At 39.2% G+C, this 14,220-nt stretch overlaps 1 protein-coding gene across 4 annotated transcripts in view; it reads right to left on the bottom strand.

Annotated features, from left to right (window-relative positions):
- The window catches only part of RNF141 (ring finger protein 141), a 73,815-nt gene extending 60,401 nt beyond the window's left edge, over nt 1-13,414 (bottom strand). For all 4 annotated transcript variants that reach the window (XM_014583804.2, XM_014583803.2, XM_014583802.1 and 1 more), the window contains exons 1-3: nt 13,312-13,414; nt 6,642-6,835; nt 4,000-4,108 (exon numbers count right to left, since the gene is read on the bottom strand). In XM_014583804.2, coding sequence (XP_014439290.1) covers nt 4,000-4,108; nt 6,642-6,784 — 252 coding nt within the window. In that variant the 5' untranslated portion in view covers nt 6,785-6,835; nt 13,312-13,414. The remainder of the gene's footprint in view (nt 1-3,999; nt 4,109-6,641; nt 6,836-13,311) is intronic.
- Nucleotides 13,415-14,220: the final 806 nt, after the last annotated feature.

Genomic DNA, 14,220 nt, shown 5'->3' with positions numbered 1-14,220 from the left:
TGACAGAGCAAGTACAAACAAATGCCTCTGCCCTTGTGCAAGTTACATAAGAGGAAGGAGAGACGGAGAAAATACAGATTAGGTCGGATGAAAGTAAGTGTTATGGGGAATGTGAAATGGGAGGAAGAATGCTAAGGAGTTGCAGGAAAGGGTTGTGAAGAAGGTGACCTGAAGAACTAGAAAAGGTGGGACCAGTAGTTAGCATAATGGCTATGTCGCTGGACTCCCATGTAGTCGACCACGGTTCAAGTCCCAGACCTGGTGGCTTAAACTCACGTTGGACATGTGTGTGTGTGCATGCCCAAGATCCCGAGAGGAGAAAGGAGGAGAAGGGATTGCGGTGTGGCCATTCCCCCTGGGGGGTGATTTCTCGCTTTCTGTCTCTCTGTCTCTCTCTGTCTTTCTCTGTCTTTCTGGCAAGCGCACACACTAAAACTAGAAAAGGTGCAAAAATGAATCCTCTGGGATGAAGGTCATTCCAGATTCAAAGAATAGAAGTGGAAAGGTCATTAGGCAGGTGTACCTAGCAAGAAACACAAAAGAGAATGGAGCCCAGAGAGGCAGGAACAAATGAGAGAGGGAGGAGTGGCACAGGTAAGACTAGAGGGTAGGGTGGGACCAACTACTTGGACTTGACTGATCACTGTAATATCAGCTTCTCCTGAGGCGAAGTGAAGTCACGGAAGGGTTTTGAAGCAATAAATAATATGACCTGACTTACATTTCCAATTGTAAGATGGAGTAGACTGGTTATGGTGCTGAGAACAGATGGAAAGAGGGCAAGAACAAAAGCTGGGAGACCAATCGGAAGAATATTGGAACAATCCTGGTGAAACAATGATTGCTAGTAATAGGGTGAGAGTAGTGCAGATGGTGAGAATTAGCCAGATTCTAAATATGTATCAAAGAGAAACCTGACAGGATTCACTGATGGACTGACTGTGGGGTATGAGAGGAAAAAAAAAAAAGTCAAGGATGACTTCAAGGTTCTTGTTTAGTAACAAGAAAAATGAAAATAATGTAATCCATTAAGCTTACTAATAATCACCTTAGTACATACTTTTATTTATTTATTTATTTTTATTTTTTAAGTTTTGCTATAGGGCACATGCAATCGCCTGAGAGAGAGAAAGAGAGAGAGAATGGCAAAGTGCGAAATCACTCCCTGGGGGGATGGTCACTCTGCAATCCCTTCTCCTACATTCTCCTCTAGGTATTTGGGCATGCATGCACATGGTCCCAGCATGATTTTCAAGCTACAAGGTCCAGACTCAAATTGTATAGTCAGTCATGTGGGATCTAGCACCTTAACCTCCATGCCATTGGCTGGCCAAATACATAATTTTCAATTAACCTATTATTAATTGTCCCAATATCCGACAAAATGTTCCATTTAAACGTAATTAAATTTTTAATAATGAATTAAATAATATTTGAGGATAATCATAGCAGATGGCAGATAGTCAAGATAGGGTCTAATGTAAAGGTTAAGGCAAAAATTTTCTTTAGTTGTTTAAGATTATGAAACCTTGGGAACCAGCAGTTAGCGTAATGGCTATGTCGCTGGACTCCCACGTAGTCGACCGCGGTTCGCGTCCCGGACCCGGTGGCTTAAAACTCACGCCGGGCACGTGTGCGTGTGTGCCCAAGATCCCGAGAGGAGAATGGAGGAGAAGGGATTGCGGCGTGGCCATACCCCCCTGGGGGGTGATTTCTCGCTTTCTGTCTCTAATGTCTCTCTCTGTCTGTCTGGCAAGTGCATGCACCCAATAGCAAAAATCTCTCAAAAAAGAAAAAAAAAGATAATGAAACCTTCAGTCTCCTATCAGTTTTCATATTGGACTTAAACTCTAATTAAAAGACTGATTTCTCACAGATCCTTTTGAAAAGAACCTAAGGAATGTAAGTCTTTAAAGTATATCTAAAATCAAGAAGAATCACACAAAAGAAAGATTGAATTATCTTTAACAGATTTTATTTAAAATCTTATTTTAAGTTTTTTTTTTTTTTTTTGCTATCGGGTCCATGCACTCGCCAGAAAGATAGAGAGAGACAGACAGAAAGCGAGAAGTCACCTCCCAGGAGGGATGGCCACACCATAATCCCTTCTCTTCCATTCTCCTCTCGGGATCTTGGGCACGCATGCACACGTGCCTGGTGTGAGTTTTAAGCCACCAGGTCCAGGACTCGAACTGTGGTCGACTACATGGGAATTCAGCGACATAGCCATTCCACTAACTGCTGGTCCCTTAAGTGAAGATATTCAAACTAATTGTATACAGATGCAATGATTAGAGATATTTGACAAAAATGATTCGACTAATAAGAATATTAAACATTAATTCTGTGTTTGTCAAAGAACAGTAACAGAAAACTAAGGGATCAAAAATCTGACACATTCTTAATTTTCAGATGTCCATAATTTTCTACAATTTATACCAGTCTCTTCAATGTGAGCTGGGTACTTTATGAAATAGATAGCGAAATGTAATTTACGTAATATTCTGAATCGATATGTTTATCAATAAACAAGAAAAGCTTCAACCTACCTAAGTCATTTAAAATGAGAGTATGTCCTTGGGACTTTGGCAAAATGGTTATACTGCTGGACTCCCAGGTAGTTGACTGCGTTTCGCGTCCTGGACCCAGTGGCTTGAAACTCATGCCAGGAGTATGTGTGTGTGTGTGTGTGTGTGTGTGTGTGTGTGTGTGTTGCTCAAGATCCCTAGAGGAAAATGGAGGAGAGGGGATTGCAGTGTGACCATACCTCTGGGAAGTGACTTCTCACTTTCTGTCTCTCTGGCAAGCACACGAGCCCTATAGCAAATATCTCTCTTAAAATAATAAATAAATAAATAAATAAATGATTGAATGAATAAATTTTTTTATAAAAAAGGAGTATTTCCTCAACAGAATTTCATTTACTCAACAGACAGAGTTCCTGCCAAGTGCAAGACAGTATATTACAGGCCATAAGGGATACAGGATAAATCTAGACATATTTCCTGCTCTAAGGACCTTACTATCTATTAGGGAAGCTAAAGACCTAAATAAACAATTTTATTCTTAATGTAGAATTTAATTGTAAATTATAAAGTTCTGTTGGAATTTAAAAGAGGCAAGAGAATTCCATTTAGGGAAACTTTATGGAGATAGGATTTGAAGTGGATATTTAAAGAGACATTAAGTTTAAACACACAGAAATAAAAGATGTGGCAGAAACTATTGGTTGATTATCCAAACACCATACCACTTTTTACTGCCAGCAGAGCCTGATTTTGTTTTGGTGTCTTCTATTACCTAAAATGACTCTCAGTCAATCCTGGTTAGTCTAATCTAAATCTGTCATGGTAATCACATTCTCCCTGCCAGTCTAAATGTACAAAGGAGATGAGATCTAATATTGACCAATGAGTTAGGAAGAGTTGGGTATTTAGCCAATCCTGGAACTAGCTTCTATCAGGATTTCTTGAAAAGTGAGAAAATAAATACTATTTTTTCTTAAACTGGCTTAACAGGACTTTTCTGTGACTTATACCTGGTGACAACTGAAATGACAGGACGAATGCAAATTCTAGGTGAGGGATTGCAATAGCAGAGGTAATAAGGAAGGAAAGTAATAGCTCTATAGTCTTAAATTAGTTAAACCTGGTGAGGCTGCAGACCATAAAAGTAGATAGTTGTGAATAAAGCAGAAAAAACAGTTTGGAGCCATTTTATTGAATAGTTATCCATTCCATAACTCACAAGCACTAAAGAATAAAACCAAAACAAAACCAGAAAACCTTCCTAATGGTTTAAACATTATGTGCTATATAGCAATTAGGTGACCAGTGAGATTCAGTTAGTTGGAATGCCATGGCAGTACTGAAATTATATTTTACAAGACCACCAAACTCAACATTTATTTCCACTATGCTATATTAGTGGAACTATCAAATTTGGTTCTCACCAACAAAACAGTTTAAGCTCAGAGTCAGAAGTTTCTGTCATTCTCACCTTGGTACAGACAACTCGTACAACCACTTTCCAAAATGCAGAGGAATCAGACCCAGGTTGTACTTCAAAGAGAAGATGTTTTTCCTGACCAGAAGCCACTTTTGCAGTTCTGAAAAGAAAAACACATTTGTTAATTTTATGAAGTTGTATGAAATAATAAAGCTTAGTGGAATGATATTTATAAATATCTTTTGGTCTTATCTGTATCTCAGTGGGCTTTAAATTTCTAACAAAGACAAAAATGTTTAAGAAAAACAAGTTGATGAAAACAAATACTTAAAGAAAAAGTTTAGCTGGCTTCACCTATTCAAATTTTGACTATGGACTCAGATTTAAATAAAGGGGGAAAATCTTGCTCTTGATTGAGCCCTCTGTTTAAACAACAACATTATATGCCTCTTTTAAAGTTTTTTGTTTTATACATAATTTGGGGCTCAATCAAGTTAAACAAATTATTAAATATACTGGACCACTGGAAAAGTCATGACACATTTTATATAGAAAAACATGAAAAAAAATACATCATGACTTTTCCAATGACCCAATAGCTCTACTGCCCTCTCCTAGCAGAGTAATTTTAATTTAGAAAGCCACAGCATCCTAAAATAAAAATATAACTTTTATAGGTTAATTCAATATCATGCTATCAATACCTATTTAAATCCATTCAAGACATATTTAAATATTACAATTCCCTTTCACTATTACTGATATTTCTCTGTACCAGTGGGACTCCACAGTTAACTAAGTGACTCATGACTAAATAAAATGAGGCCATCAAAAATTAGGCAACTAACTGCCTTAGGAAACAAAGTCTGCCAGTGAAAATAATTTCAGCTGTACCTGTTTCTAGTTCTGTTTTCTAGCTACCAGGCTGTGCTTCTTCCATACACGTTTAACTTTACAATTCTCAGGAAGCACTGCACTTATGAAATACTCACTATAATCCATGGTTTTGGTTTTAAGAACCAAAGCCAGTTGGAAGTGTTGGTGCTAAATAAATAAAAGGAAGGTATTTCCTATCACCTTTGTATTACACAGTAACCTTAGCTTATGACTGAGTTCACAGGACACATTTTACCCACTATCTTTAGGCCAAAAGGCAAAATTGTATAAAACAGACTGAACTTAAGTATATAAATTCCAAAACACTGAATAGACTTATTGATTACTCTTCAAAAGAGTTGAAACTATAAACACAATGCATTCCACTCTTATAATATGACTAATTCTTAATCCTAATATTTTTTACTCCTTAAGAACATGGTCCCAGAAGTAATGCTTCAAACACTAATATTTGCATAGTTAAAAATAAACAAGTGAAATGCCACTTAAAACCCTGTGTCTACATTCTTATCATAAAAAGATAAGACAATAGGGAACCAGCAGTTAGCATAATGGCTATGTCGCTGGACTTCCACGTAGACGACCGCGGTTCATGTCCCAGACCCGGTGGCTTAAAACTCACGCCGGGCGCGTGTGCGTGCGTGCCCAAGATCCCGAGAGGAGAATGGAGGAGAAGGGATTGCGGCGTGACCATCCCCCCTGGGGGGTGATTTCTCGCTTTCTGTCTCTATGTCTCTCTCTGTCTGTCTGGCGAGCGCCCGCGCCCTACAGTGAAAATCTCTCCAAAAAAAAAAAAAAAAAGATAAGACAATATACAAATACACACAGTGAAATGAAAAACTTCCCTTCCGGGTCCCCTTTTTTCACCATCTTCCAGAATAAGCATTGGGAATAGTTAGCCTCTATTTTATTTTCTATGTATTTATATATATCTTTTTCTGTACAGGTTTTTATTTTTTTTTAATGAATGAAATCAGTGTTCTTAAGAGAAAATCTCTTCTAAAACAATTTTAAATTTTAAGACATTCTTTATTCTTCCTGTTTATGACTGGCTACTAACAGTAGATGCCAACCATGTTTATAAAGTGTTTTGTTCTTATGTGTCCCATATGCCAAATTTGCCTCTTTTCATCAAACACATCTGTCATAAAGTCTATGCAGTAGGTTCATATTATATGAACCTACTATAATGGTGACTAGTTTTGTTTTTTTTTTTTAAATTTTAGGTTTTTGCTTATAGGGTACATGTGATCACTAGGGAGAGATAGACAGACAGTGAAAGGGAAAGCGAGAAATCACCCCCTAGGAAAATGGCTATGCTACAATCCCTTCTCCACTTGGAATTTGAGCCATGTTTGCACAAGCAGCTGGTGTGATTTTCAAGCCAATGGGTCTGGGACTTGAACCATGATCCACCATGTGGGAATCCAGACACTTGATGGCCCTGGTGACTAAATATTTTAAGTTTATATATTAAGTAGTCCTGAATTGCAATCCATTTCCCTCCATTTTTCCCTCCTTTTGGGATTCTGAGCATGCTCACACCTGGAGTGCTTTTTAAGTCTGAGTCTGAGACTCAACTGCACAGTTGCCCATGTGGTATCCAAATGCCCCCATTCTGTATTTTAAAACAGTTACATAGAACATCTATTTATAATGGGCATACAATGTATTTTTAATACCTTCTGCTTACATGGTCAAGTCCTAACAATCTATCTTTTTTGGTGACATCATACACATCATATCACATATGAGACATACATAAGGAGAAAAATAAAATGAAAAAAGAGGCTTACACATCATTAAGTTCAGCTACTCTTCCAAGAAATTCTTCATAAGTTAAAGAGCCACTTTCTCGAACCAATGTGACATGTTTTACTACTTTTTCTGGTAACTTGTTAATAACCAACTGCGTCTGATCCGAAATTTGCTGTCCCATGATGAAATGATATTTTTCAAAATCCACAAAGAGTGTTGCTTCACATAGTTTCTGTCCAATATATACAAAAGTTATTTTTACATATAAAATAAAAATAGCAATAGATCCATTCTGAAAAAAAATTAAGGGTATCTTTAAGTTCACTAGACTTATTTGAGTCTAAGGTAGAATTTATTTAAAAAATAGTATTTTTAAAGTAGAGATTTAAATTTTTTTCATATTCACATAGCTGAGAAAATACAACTCACTTACATTACTAGAAAGGTGATGAACCTCTAATTTCTACAATTTTTTGTTTTGTTTTGTTTTGTTTTTATTTATTTATTTTTTTTTGGAGAGGTTTTTGCTATAGGGCACGTGCGCTCACCAGACAGACAGAGAGAGACAGAGAGACAGAAAGCGAGAAGTCACCCCCCAGGGGGATGGTCATGCCGCAATCCCTTCTCCTCCATTCTCCTCTTGGGATCTTGGGCACACACGCACACGCGCCCGGCGTGAGTTTTAAGCCACTGGGTCCGGGACACGAACCGCGGTCGACTACGTGGGAGTCCAGCAACATAGCCATTATGCTAACTGCTGGTTCCCTAATTTCTACAATTTTGACAAGTTATAAACCATTAAAACACATACACTTTCCCATACACATGCATTTACACATACAAGAGTACATTCAAGTGACTGTGTTTAACAGAAGTTTGTCTACCTTGGGAACCAGCAGTTAGCGTAATGGCTATGTCGCTGGACTCCCTTGTAGTCAACCGCGGTTCGGTGGCTTAAAACTCACGCCGGGCGTGTGTGTGTGCATGCCCAAGATCCCGAGAGGAGAATGGAGGAGAAGGGATTGCGGCGTGACCATCCCACTTGGAGAGTGATTTCTCGCTTTCTGTCTCTATGTGTCTCTCTCTGTCTGTCTGGCGAGCGCACGCGCCCTATAGCGAAAAACCTCTCAAAAAAAAAAAAATAAAGAAGTTTGTCTACCTTATTAAATTTTTCTAAGAACATTTCCTTACTGCATATATTGTACATTTTTTTATTGCCAGAGGGTGCATATGCCAATGAGACAGAGAAAGAGAGAAAGTACCCTTCAGTGTGTGTGATTACATGGTAATCCTTTTGCTTACATCTGTCCACTTCATCAGCATTTTGGACACACATGAACCCACCCATGGGTTTGCTGTGTCTTTCAAGTCTGAGGCAGAGACTTGAAACATGGTCATGTGGAATCTAGCCCCATTAAGCACTGTGTTTAACTGCTGTGCTATGGGGCTGGACCTGTATTAGGTCATTAATTTCTAACATCAATCCCAAGAGATAGACATTATTATATCTCTATTTTATGGATAAGGATATGGAGTTAAGTAACACCCAAAGGCATACAATCGGTAAATGGTAGAAGTGAACTTTGAACTCAAATTTCTTGTGACTTTAGTGCTCACATTCTTAACTGCTATGCTATACTAGCTCATTATAATGATATCAGCTAAATTTTTTGGTTGAATTTATTTTATAAATGAGCAACTTATTTTAAATAGAAAAAGTAAAGATTTTTTAATTTGAAACCCCTAGAAAATTAAAGTGTTAAATAATTTATCCACCTCACATTTTCTGTCTAGGAAACAAAATTAAAAACACAACAGCCCTTTCGCTCTGAGAATTTATGTAACTTGCTCTGTAAATATGAATGCATTTTAGTTAAAGGGCTGGATCACTACTTTAATAATCTACTAACAATATAGATCAATAATTTGTTCAATTGACTTTAAAATTTAACCATAAAGTATTTAGTACCATTTACTCTAAAGTCTTGAAAGACATAATTCTATGTATTGCGGCTGGAGAGGAGTTGGATGTGTTCATTCTAGGTAGCTACTTTCCTTTGGTAAATAATGATTTACCAGAATAGCAAGCAATGAGAATCTGGTTAAAACAGAAAATAAGCTAAATGTTTAGTATTTGCCTATGGTCACATATCTAATAATTGAATGTGCAAACCACTATTCAATATGATTACTAATGATAGATAAACAGCTAGTATTTGCCGATTGCTTCCATCGTGTGACACACTTGTTTAAGTACTTTACATGTATTCATGAATTCAGTTATTTAAATATCCTAATTTCCATTTTACAGAAGAAATGTAAGTATTAAGGAAACATGCACAGTGAGGTTAAAGTAACTTGCTAGTAGTAGGTTTTTTTCTCCCTCAATTATTAAAAACAAAGATAGAAAAAGATAAAAATTATTAAAATCTGATCCTTCCAAAGAAATTCTATATTTACTCATCAAAGACTATAATCTTATTTTGTCCAAATTAACATTTATATCCTATAAAGCAGGTAAAATAGTCATGCTAAGAAACGTGTTTTATCACTTATTAAAAAAATAAGGTTATAACTTTAAAACATAAAAAAATTACTTTAAAATATAAATTTAGTGACGATAAGTATATAAATTCTGCTTTTGGTACTAAAAGTTAGTTCACTGTATATGAGGTTTGTTCTTTTAATTACCTTAAACATAGGAAAAGTACAATTGTACTAAAAAAAAGAATAAGTCAATTACTGTTTTGAATCTGAGCCTACTTGGCAACAGCAAATATCATATTAGAGAAATAACTGAAAGGAAGTTGTTGAGGAAGATCCAGGCCACTAAAAAAAAAAATCTGAAGACAAAATTGTATGTTTTAAATATAGCCAAGTGATTTTATAGCAACAGTATCCAAAAAGAAATAATTACAGATCTCAACTTAGGAAAGGTCCCTAGGGCATTCAACATCAAAGATTCCAGAGTTTCACAGACTAGAAAAATCTCAAAGAATCATAGTGTTACACACTTCTTTTAATTCTAAACAAAGACAGTTTCCAAAAATAATCAAAACAGTTCTAAATCTTAACAAAAAAAATTCAAAAAGAACTACTTAAAGCCTAATATAATATTAGAATAAAAATACTTCCCAAAAAGGACAGTAACTTCACAGACATTTACTACATACATATATTAACAGGACACATTGTCCTTATGTTTCACGTTTTTATCCAAACTTGTGAAAATATCATCAGAAGCCAATGACTGCAGACTGGTGGTAGGGAGCAACTGTACTATATGGCCTTTTTAAAAATTAAAGTCGATGGGCCCAGCAGTTAGCGTTATGGCTATGTCGCTGGACTCCCATGTAGTCGACCGCGATTTGCGACCCACACGGTGGCCTAAAACTCACGCCGGGCGCGCCGCGTGCCCAAGATCCCGAGAGGAGAATGGAGGAGAAGGGATTGTGGTATGGCCATCCCCCCGGGGGGCGGGGGGGTGATTTCTCGCTTTCTGTCTGTCTCTCTCTGTCTGTCTGGCGAGCGCACGCGTCCTATAGCGAAAAAACCTCCCAAAAAAGAAAAATAAATAAAGTCGATGACGGGGGCCAGCAGGTGGTGTAGTGATTAACGTGCTGGACTCCCACATGGTCAACCACAGTTCAAGCTCTAGACCTGGTGGCTTGAAAAAATCACAAGAGATGTGTGTACATAGGTGCCTAGAATCCTGAAAGGAGAATGGAGGAGGAGGAACTGTGGTGTGGCCATCCTCCCAGGATGTCTCTCTCCAATCAAGCATTCTCCCTCTCTGTCTCTCTCCAATAAAGCATGTTTAAAAATTAAAAATAATAATTAAAATTGAAAATTAAAATTAAATTCAATGAGTACCATGTGCTTGGCACTTATGTTCTGGGGATACAATAGTGAGCAAAAAAGTACCACCATGGAGCTTCCAATACAGTAGGGAAGAGACGGTAATCACACAAATACAGAATTACTCTGGGTGTGTGTGCGTACGTGCATGCGAGTGTGCCCAAAGTCCGGAGGGGAGACTGGAGGAAAAGGAACTGTGGTGTGCACATCGCCTCTGGGAGCATGATTTCTCACTTTCTGACTCTCTCTTTCTCTCTGTCTGTCCAGCAAGCGCACATGCCCTACAGCCAAAAATCTCTCCTAAGAAAAGAAAGATAAAATGTGACTCTGCGTGTATTTCCCTCATAGCACATATTATCGGCTAAGTCACTGACTCCCCTCTGTAAGCCTTTGGAGGCTAGCAGCTGTGTCCCCTCCTCTGGCAGATATGTAGGCACTCAATAAATTTACTACGTTTACTGTATCTATTATAAATTTACTAAGTGAATGACTATTACTGATAGCTATAAGTTTTTTATTATTCAGTTAATATTCTGTTGACTTGTTAATGTGTTCAGTCATTTATTAGTACTAAGTGGACAGAACCAGAAGTTAATTATATAGAAGAAAAACGCTGAATTGTGAAAATTTATCATTAATGTTTATATAAATTAGAAAACACTCAAGATTTGATATTATCGGCATACTTTCCTCTAGATCATGGAAAAGTGGCATTGCATAGGAACATCACTTATAAATCACTGGCCTTAAATACAGCAAAAGACAAATTTCTCATTGAGATTTCTCAAAGAACTAGCAGCTCTCATACTGTTGTGTCACCTATAATATAGTCTCTTCTAGCAAGATAAAATGAAGTGCTCTCAAAAAAAATTTGAACGATTTGCTAAATAAAGAAGTATTGTTTTGAACTCATAAGAACGTTAACAAGCATTCTAAAAATGCCACATATTCTAGTGGGTGGTACATAAAATTGATCACATCTTCTGACAAATGAATTGTTGTTTTTAAAATATTCTTTATAAAAACATAAAAATCACATCATGGGTAATTTCAAAAACAAAACAAAACAAAATCCACAAAAATTTCTGGAAAATTTAAACCATAATTCATTCATAAAAGTTAGGATTAAAGCAAACTTGCAAAGCCTGAAAGTGCAATAGCATGACTGGTTGACAAGCACAATAGTATTTAGAAAATCTCTCTTAAACCTGTTCTTCATCAAATTTTATATTTTCACTTACAAAAAAAGATACTGATAATTAAAATAATCATGGAATGCTTTGTCAACTTAAACGTCAGTAATAAATACTAAGTAGTACAGTACTACCCTGAGGATACTATTTATTACTCACTGCTTACTCAGACTCTAGATCTATAAGCAGATTATCAGCTGTTTTTCAAGACAAGAAGTTAACACAGTTATATCAGATACAGAGTGAAACAATAAGGCCTGTCAGACACAACAGAGTCTGAAATGCCTATTCTGGGTTCAAAGATTGTATTCAGGGGGAAAAAAATTACAGAAAGAAAAACTATGAAGGAAAGGAGAACACTTGGAGATTAAGAATATGGATTTCTACCAGCACTAGTCAGCTTACTAAATACATTTCATATTTAGAGAAAATACACTAGACTTGCAAGGATTCTCTTGGACTCTGCTTTCCGGGGGAGAAGAGGAAGTGCGTTAGTGTTTGGATGTGAAACAAGAAACATCAAGCTACAGGCATCAAATACAACAAATGACAACCAGCGAACGTAGTTCTTAAACGTACAAATCATTCTGGAAGAAAGTATTTAGAAACCAAAGCCAGGCAGCGTGAAAAGAAAGGAGAACAATTCAAACTATTTTTGAGTTCTGAGTTGAGAAAGCATCACTATTCAGAAGGATGCCTTCACCCGAGGTGACTAAAGGACTTTTGGTTCATCGCAGCTCATGCTCAAGACAAAATTCTGAATGGAGTTTATACCAACAAGACTAGGTGGAGGGAAGAAGAAATGCCAGTAACTTTGTATCGAAGATGTAAGAATTACAAACAACTAGAAGGGTTACAGCAGCTTTATCCATACATCAGAAGAAAGTACACAATCATTTGGCACCACGACACAGTTCACGGTCAAAATATGGAAGAACACTGCCATTTAATAAGGGGGCTAGGGATGAATTTCAGTAACCTATAACCTATATTTTGTAACATGAAATGACCGAAGAAGTAATTTCAAAAGCGAACAGTGAAGGCTTCTCTTCTTTTGAGGGTAATCAGTACGATTACCAGGAGGGAATCGTGTTCTCTCAGCTAGGTCTCCTGGAAGAGCCTTTGGGATGGGGAGAAGCCCAGGTTAATTCAGAAACATGGGGCTAGCTAAGTAGATCAACGTGGCTAGCTCGGGGCCATTGTCCCAGGCCAAGGGTTTCTTATTCGGATTGTGGGGGCAGGCGGGGACGCAGCGCCGCGGCTGTCCTGGAGCTGGAGCCCTTGGGCCGCCCCAACCCCTCCTCAAGCGCACCTGGTCTAGAAACAGCCAAGTCCGGCGGCCAACTGACTGCGCCGGCGGCAATATTCAAAAACTGGCTCTGGGCTCGCGGGGGGACAAGCTCTCTCCTGGTCCCCCAGAACCACCCCCAAAGCGGGGCCAGAAACCTGGTCGGGCAACTGGGGACGGCGCGTCCACCAGAGGGCCTCCCGAGCCAGCCCCGCGTCGTAAACCGAGGCCTGCAAAGGGCGGGCCAGGCCTATCTCCCCACTGGAGTCCAGCGAGGCAGTCGAAGCCGGAGGGTGTTTCTACTCCCAGCCCGAGGGTCGTGGAGCAGCTAGAAAGGGAAATGGCAAATGACAGCGCCGCGGAGCTCACCCCAAACTCAAGGCATCGCGCTCCCGGCGGCACCGGCACCGCCCGTTTAGGCCGCTCAGACCCGCAGGCTGAGGCGGTGGCAGCTGGGTACGCGACCAGGTCGCGGCTCAGTGACGTAAAGCCCGGCCCCCGACGCGTTGCCTAGAGACCGTGTCCAACAACCCCCGCAGCGCTCCGCGCTGTCTCTCACGTCCGGCTTTTCGGGGAGAAGTTGGAGGCTGGAGGCCGGAGCTGGATCTCCGAATCCCAAGACCGCCTGAGATGGTAGGGGCAGCGGCTAAAGCCGAGCTCGGTGCCAGAGAGACCTCGCCGGCAGGCTCCTCGAGGCACGCTCGGTGGGGCCGTCTGCGGGGTGGCTCCTGCCTCTCCCCGCGCGGTCTCCGGAGCCGAATGTCCAGGGCCCAACTGGTGACAGACTGCTGAGAGCCCCGATTTGGTCAGGGGTTGAGTTCCAAACCACTCTTTACTAGGTCCCCAGCCTCCCGCTGATCACAGCTACACAAACATCAGCTCATTATTTTTGTCGTGAAATGGGGCCCATAGCGTTCACACAGTTGGGTTGTTAAGCATAAAAGAGAATTCGTGAAAAGTAACTGGCATTGGGTCCAAAATGACAGACCGTTGTATATGGCAACTATTATTATTATGAGCACATGTCAGCGATATTATTGCTTCTCAGGACGTCCTGATAATTGTCCATTAAGCATCTGTGTGTGCCAAATACTGCAGTAGGCACTTTACAGGCCCTTGCTCTTGTTTAGTTTATTCAAAGTACTCAGCCAGCAGAGCTAGGATTTAAGTCCAGGTATGACTAACACTACAGCGTCTTTGCTCAGCAGCTAGACTTCACGCCTTCTTACGCTTCTTAATGTTTGGACACAAATCCTTCACCAGTCATTTGTAGATTTA

Source organism: Tupaia chinensis, unplaced genomic scaffold, assembly GCF_000334495.1.
Source record: "Tupaia chinensis unplaced genomic scaffold, TupChi_1.0 Scaffold144767_1, whole genome shotgun sequence".
In the NCBI taxonomy this organism is placed as follows: domain Eukaryota; kingdom Metazoa; phylum Chordata; class Mammalia; order Scandentia; family Tupaiidae; genus Tupaia; species Tupaia belangeri.
The sequence above is the reverse complement of the archived record's forward strand: the minus strand, read 5'-3'. Positions and strand labels throughout refer to the sequence as shown.